Genomic DNA, 7846 nt, shown 5'->3' with positions numbered 1-7846 from the left:
CAACCCCCGCACTTGCTGACTGTTTTCTGTATCCCTACAGTCCCACTACCAGCACTTGACACCTGATGCCTGCACTTACCCCTGCACTTGGCACCTGCTGGCCTACTGTCACTTATTGTTATTTATTCTTTTCCGATGTACTGCACTGTCCCCTCCCCCTTCCCTCGCACTTGCACGATCTGAATGACACCTGGCCTAGTAGGATCGGTGTCTGTCTTCCCTATATCCCCCCTCCCTTGCCTCGTCGCGCCTTGAAACACTGGTGTATAAATGCCATATCATATCACATCATACAGCCCGAAAGAGAGATGTGAACAGAAAAATTGCAGGAAATAACAAAAGGATGATCTATAAAATCATACAATTTTGGAATGAAATGATGATAAAGAATGAGGAAAATAGAAATAATGAAAGCAAAACGAACAAGACAGTAAAAGGAATTCTGTAGCAACTCCAGGAATATTTTCTAACGACCTTTTATGTATCGAGAATTAGAGACATATTTTATCCCAACATGTAAAGAAAGATGAAACATGTAAAAGGTATGTATGACAACTATATCATTAAAAATAAAAAATAAACAAATATAAAAATTCGCGCTTCCATAGAGTACATTGCCAGTAAGGGCACTTCCTGCGCACAGACACGGGCATCCCGCGGCATGACTGTGACGAGTGTCAAAACATGTCAGTAATTAACTCCCACTGCCCCAAACTAGTTGGGCCTCACAGTACAATTAATATACTGTCAAAAAATGTACTCCCTGGACACTCTGAAATAGATTAAACGAAAACGTGTACGTACAAGCACAGTCCCCGTATCCCCCCCCCACACACACACTTCATTGTGGTTTATATCCTCAAAAAAATGTAAGTTGTTTTTTCCATATGGCTCATAGATAAAGCAATGGAAGCATCTAGAGTCTGGCCAGCTGTGCCAATGGTATTTTTCACACGTGTTATTTCGTGTTTTTAATGGGTGTCGCAGTTTGAATGTGCATGTCGCATGGTGCAATTTCTACTGAATAACCGGTTACCAAACCTGAATCAAATCAATACTTGTGATGACCACAGACTGAGGCACGGGCGATGAGGTATATCCTGGGTCACGTCAGGCGATGACACGGAGTAGGCGATGCGTTCAGTGACTACCTGAACTGTGCCGCGGGGTGGGGGAGGGGCGCACCTCGCGGGTGAAAGGGGGCATAAAGTGGGTAAACGAGATAAAGGGTGAGCAAAAATGTTATAAAGTGGGTGAAGAGGGCACCTTGTGGATGAAAGGGGGTGAATTGAACATGGCGGGTTCGTAGTGGGCGAAGAGGCACAGGGTGAAGTGGGCAAGGATTGCGTTCCGAGGGTGGGCCGCAGATGGTATGAAGGGGTGACAGGGTCGGTGCACTTGGGGCAGATTAGTGTGCGTGCAGAGTGGGTGAGGTGGGAGAACTCGGATGAGAGGCACATACTGGGATAGGGAGCCATGGAATGGGCACGTGGACGCAGAGGGGGCGTACAGGGCTGGAACATTATTTCGGGAGAGGACATGGAATGGGGTTTGACGTGCGGCCCCATCCCAGTTATTTGAAGAGGCTCGCTCAAAGGTTAAATCTAGATGACAGCCTCGGGCGTCAGGAGCGCAGGGCAGGAAAGGTTAGGGCGGAGCTGTACCAACTAAGCAAGAGTGGAAGGAGGAGATGGAGGCAGCGGGGCAGGAAAAACCAGACCGAGGTGCGCACTCATCTCTCGGAGGTGAGCATCACTTGGCAGGGGACTGCTGCGGCGCGACGCCATCCTCGCTCCGGCCGCCTTCCTGCTCTGAGAAAGGATCCATTTAACTCCTGACAGCCAATATCAGGGGCATTCCCGGAGCCTGCGACATGGAGGGCTGGCACTGTTGCCCCGTGGCCCTGCTTCTCATCCTGGGTGAGTGTCGATATCGCCCCCGCCCCCCAGGACTCATGTTATTGGGCTGTATCACCTCTTCTGCCATTGTGTGGGTACTACCATGTGCTGGGCTATCCGTGTGGTACCACGGCCCCCCACTGCCCCTGTTAGCGTACAAGAGTCCACACTTGGGCGATGGGGGGCACATCCTGCTAACGTGACATGGTCCGTGAATTCGTGTCTCCGCAGTGAGTGTCCAAGCGTGTGACTTGCGGTGTGTATTCTCGCTTCGGTGCATGCCAGTGCCTGTGGATATGTTAGTGTGGTGGCTTGAACGGGTGGGGTGGGAGGGGCTGGGAGAAAGAGGATGGGGTGTCGCACTCTGCAATGAAGAGTTCTTCTTTCGATGGGACTGGATGGAACCTTTGGCTAGGGTGACCAGATTTAAAAAGTAGAAAACCGGGACAGGGCAACTAACATAAAAGTAGGACTAACTCTTGAAAGTGGTTGTCAAGGCACTACACTTCAGTAGAGTCAATTACGGGCCATTGTTAGCTCCATCCCCATTCCCATTGAGCCCTATGGGGGCTCGAATGGGGAAGGACCTGGGTTTCCTGAAGAAGGAAATACTGGGCCTTCCAAAGTCGTAATGGCCCGGTATTTCCTCATTCAGGGAATCCGGACTGGACACGATTTTGGAGACAGCCAGGGTGCTAATAGCACCATGGCTACCTCCAAAGTCGTAATGAGGCCCTAGATCTTATTTTTCGAATACGTTTCGATATTATACGATGTTAGGGTCAGATATCCATAATTGTAAGGTTTTTGTTAAGTGAAGCTCATTTTTAGTTTTCTTAATCTGGTTTCATTGTTGTTTTTTTTAAATGTTGTGTCTGTTGATGTCGTTTATGTAGTAATAGCGCCTTGAAACTGGTTTGTTCTGGAGTTAAATGGGGCTTAATAATTGCACTACTACTGCCACCAGTAGGATTACTATTTTTACTAGTATTAATACACATTCCATTATTAGTAATACTAGTTGTATTTCTTATTGATTAAAAATGATGTTTTTACCCAAAACTTCATACCTTGGACAAAGCATTAAAGTATTGTTCCCATTTCTGGGCGATTGACAATTTCGAGGGGATTATGGGTGTGAGGGAGCTTTAAGTATGATGAGGGCAGCCATACAAATGGATACACCAGGCACGCAAGGGGCGGCGGAGCCCATCCGGAGAGGAGGGAGGGAGCGGGGGAGCCCAGAACCAGCGCAGCGGTGATAGAAGGAGTTGACCGGGGAGCATGCAGAGCCCGAAGCCGGCCGAGGAACACGCGCAGTGGGCGGAGATGGAACAGCAATGGGTAGCCCAGAACCCTCCCCAGGGATGGAGAAGAGATTGTTGGAGCAAAGGGGAGCCCAGCCCAGGGGCCGGTAGGGGATGGCGATGGGAGAGTCATGGGAAAACCAGAAGCAGCCATGGGGTCGGAAGGTGAGGGCACGGCACTGCAGAGCCCAACCAGCTCAAAGGTCAGCAGGGGAGGGGATGGCAGTTGAGGGCTGACGCACTGTGTAAGTGCATTCTCCTACTGGAGTTAACATAGAGGTTGCAGTTGATCGCTATGTTGAAGGGAAATGGAGTAGGGGTTTGGAGTGCCTGCCAGTCAACAGGCCAACAGATGACACTCTTATCCCGGCTCGCTTTGCCTGGCTGTTTGGGAGACCGGCGCTCTAGATCCCACTGTCGATGCTCTTGAGCGCTGTTTGCGTATTGAGGGATGTGGCAAATCAGAGCCTTGACACATTTTTTAGTGGGCAGTGGATGTTTTCTTCGGTTGCCTCCGGGCATAGAACTGATAAGGGATTGTGGTGGGCCTATTGGAGGGCATGGCCTAGCCCTGCTCTGCGGTTATCCTGAGGAACAGGCAGGGGACAACCATGGCAAATTCATGGATACATTGACAGATAATACTTAGGCCCCTGACATGGTCGATGACACAACTGACTCAGGCCCCCTCAAGCACTTCTTGGTGAGTGGGTGACTTTTTCTCTCGCAGGTGAGAGAGCAGTGCTGATGATTGGCTGCAGGGCCTGGCAGACGAAATGGCCATCATTCGTCTCAGGAGCTGGCAGGGGACACACTTACGACTAACATTGGTCCTACTACGATAAGTGTTACAGTTATATATTGTATGTGCTGTTTGCTAAGGGATTTTTATTATTGAGTTATATAGTTTAACAACTTTTAACACTGTGCATAAAAACAATGCCTACAATAAAAAGTAGTTGTATAATTAACATGCAAAAAAACAATCACGTGACCACATTTCCCCATTTTAACCAAATGCGTATTATAATATTCTACTACACACTTTTCTATTTCTGTAGTCAGCCTTTCATCAGTAGCCGCCATCAATGAAGCTCCCACATTTCCACCTTTTAGTTCCTCAAGCTTCTTAACAAATCCTTTGAATATAAAAACGTCGCTTCATATCTAAAAATGCACAGCTAATGTATACATTGTTACAGGGCCCTTTATCTGGAACTGTTTACAAAAGGATGTGCAACTGTTCCATATGAAGCATGTTTTAGCAAACCCTGTTACACTTGATTACTTCTTTATATCGCTTGCTAGCGGATCCCAATCTTTGTGTGTTTAATCCCACTTTAGAGTTGTCTTTACCACTTCCCTATTGCAACAAAGAAAAAACACTTAACCACGACGCGTTTTCAGTGGCCATCTCTGTGCAGAGTTTCCATTAAATTACCCTCATCTACTTTCCGTAATTGAGCATCAAGTATTCTTCGAGATGTCTGCTTTACTTTGCCAGGAATTTCTTTACTGCTGGCAGCGATTAGATTTTTTGTTGGCTATGTTACCGGACACAGACTTGAACTAACAATTTCATTACATGATGACATCAAACAACCTTGCTATTAATTCTTCTTGCTCAGTAATTGAAAACGAATTATATGAACTGAGTTTAGATTTTTTATAATATTTTGGAATTATGTAAACATTTTACAATATGTGTTGTTGTTTATTGGCTCATTTCATACTGTTTGTGTAAGGTTTTAATTTAAAAACCAATCACATTGAAGAATTAAATTTATTTGCCAGGAATTGATGCATAGATCAAAATCCATCACTTTGATGGGTGTGGATTGTGGAATTTGTAGCTTTTTAGAAACCACATCTTTTAGTTTCCTTAGCCAATGTCAATAGCTCTCATACCGTGTGCGTGATTTTATGGATCTTTGCCAAGGAATCTATTTGTATTGATCGTCCTTTAAGCTGACTTTTATCATCACCAGTCAGCTAGCTCCATCTGCTTTTTTGTAAATATTTTTATCTTTAAATATGAACAAAGCACATGAACATGCCCGTCAGTTAGATGCCTTTCATAGTTTACCTCATCATTCCACATCTCCTGGACATTCCAGAAACAGTATTTATTGGCGGGAGGTGGTCAATCACGTGGGTCACAGACAATCTATAAGGTACACTTCTTCAATGGTAGTGTGAAGGCAGTTCAGATTGGACACACTAGGTTTCTTCGTAAACAGAACCAGAGCGGTGACCACTCGTACAACGATCAAAGTCCAAATTCTGTATGTGCATTTTTTTAGTGTAAACACAAAGATTCCATCACCTCTAGGGGATTCAACATACCATAAGTGGTGCAACAAGATCAGGCCGTTCAGGTGTCTCTAGAAAGTGATATATAAGAAAACAAGAGAATTAATACATTGGGAGGGGCATGGATGTTTAGTTCCCGTATTGTGGTGACCTTGATTTTGGGCACTTATTTCACTAGTCCACCATCCGGAAAAGGCTCTTGTTTAAGAAGCACAAACAGGAAGACCAAGTCCAACGTGGACATATTTTGTCTTTGGAGATGCAAAGTGAGTAGCATCTATCGTGGAAACTGATAACCCATTGCTATGCATCCATAACTTGATGTAGTGGTTTACCTACAAATGCTAAGCGTGGGGGCACAGACTCATCTGCAAAACAAAATACTACAAAGTTACAGACGAAATGATGAGGGTACCACACCCGATGCAGTTTATGCACCTGTCCTCCAATGATGTTTTAACATATTCAATATTTTAATTCAGTTGAAAATTAAAATATTCTAAGATTCAAATTCTCAACACATAGGGATTTCTAATGTTGTATACCAATTACCAAATTTATGAGGATTGAAAATGTTCTTTATTATCCAACACGTCTGGTATGCCAACAATGTACATCTTTGTTTACTTCTCACCATCATACACTTAATTTCTCATAATTATTTTCCCTTCCAATTGGCTATATTGTATCCTACTGTTGGATCTCAAATACTGTTGCCCTACACGTGTTTCACGCTATGTGAACTGTTTGAGTTCAAAGTGCACGCTTCTGCAGGGCATGTTACTCCTTATGCAACTTAGATATTGAATGATCTAAAATATTTACAAATTTAAAAATGAAATTGAGAGATTGAAAGAAGAAAATGGAAAACAATGAAATAGACCAGATACATTAATCTAATATACATTCTGGGAAATAGCTCCCTTATACCAATATTTTGAAAACAAAATAAAAACCAGGGGACTGAGAATTTCGATTTTTGAAAATGTCGATGTGGATGATATGGAACTGGCAGCACTACAGGATGAGAATCTTACCCAATCATGCATAAATTATCATGCCGTTGCTAATATATGTTGAGAATATACATAAAAAATGCAAGAGCAAATCACACTAGCAAACAGAAATTGAAGCAATCAATAAGCCAGAGCAAATTAAAATATATATATATATATATATATATATATATATATATATATATATATATATATATATATATATATATCATGCTAGATGAAACACTCTAAAACAAACATTTCTAGGATGAAATCCAACAAGAAACCAATATTTTTGGGATGAAATGGATTATAAAATGTTTAGCACATATAAAGCAAGACATGACAATGCCTCAGATAGAACAATCTTGCAGGAGTCAATCTTGTACCAATACACTGCTGACCTATGGTGTAGAAAGTGGAGGTAGGGGCGAGGAAGGTACATTCAATTAAAAAAATAAATGACTAGAAAGGGTGTTCCTACTAAAAGAGATTACTTTTCAGAAATTAAACGGTACAGAAATGTCAATTAAATCACACTACAACAAAAATTGTTACTTTTTTAGATGACAAAATTCTGCGAATGCTTCCCAAAAACATAGATCACAGGCAAGTCGAGGAAAACGTGGAGGAAGAAAAAGTACAGAGATAAAAACTGTAGAAAGAGGGAAAATAGGAGAAATTGTGTGTACGATGGAGTTATGCTATTAATTTGTAATGTGTTCAGTACCAAAGACCAGTCTCTAAGCACGGGGCCTGGATTCGAACCTCCGTTGCTCTGCATTGCAACAATGTTATGCAGCAATTACATTGTTTTGTTGATATGCAAATAGTTTTGGATAATAAAGTACGTATTTAACCCACATAGCAGGCTCGAATCAATGTCAGTTACGAGTGTGTGCAGTGTAGACATAAATGAAGATATCATGGGGGAGATAATGGCATATCAGTGTCCATATCAATAGTGACAAGGGAGTTGCTGAAACAAACCATACCCCAAATGTAAGGTATGCCCGTGTCTGTGACTTGTGATCATGAGGCGCACACACAATCGATAACGAGCAAATAATGTGGAGCGAACCTCGAACTGGTTACCCTCCTTATGTTTTAGGATTGTGCCAACAATTGTAGAACATTTGTAATTGTTGAAGTGGCTCAACGGGTATGATGTTCATTCATCGCCTGTTTTTTTTTCCCGCTGAGTTTTTAGCGGATAAAGTTTGGCCGACAAAAACAAATTGAAAACTAAGGGGGTTGAGTAGGTTATATAAGGCGTTGGAGTGGCAGCATAGAGAATACCGAGAAGTGGAGGTAGTGCTTGGGGTAACCCACC

At 43.1% G+C, this 7846-nt stretch overlaps 1 protein-coding gene across 1 annotated transcript in view; it reads left to right on the top strand.

Moving 5' to 3' along the window:
* The first annotated feature begins 1690 nt into the window (after positions 1 to 1690).
* Positions 1691 to 7846, top strand: part of LOC138580877 (serine protease 27-like) — a 232880-nt gene continuing 226724 nt past the window's right edge. The window contains exon 1 of the mRNA XM_069651767.1: positions 1691 to 1919. Within this exon, the coding sequence (XP_069507868.1) occupies positions 1874 to 1919 (46 nt within the window). The 5' untranslated portion in view covers positions 1691 to 1873. The remainder of the gene's footprint in view (positions 1920 to 7846) is intronic.

This window comes from Ambystoma mexicanum, chromosome 3p (genome assembly GCF_040938575.1).
Source record: "Ambystoma mexicanum isolate Mex_15411 chromosome 3p, UKY_AmexF1_1, whole genome shotgun sequence".
NCBI classification, from domain to species: domain Eukaryota; kingdom Metazoa; phylum Chordata; class Amphibia; order Caudata; family Ambystomatidae; genus Ambystoma; species Ambystoma mexicanum.
Note: the sequence above shows the minus strand (reverse complement) of the source record. Positions and strands in the feature narration are given on the sequence as shown.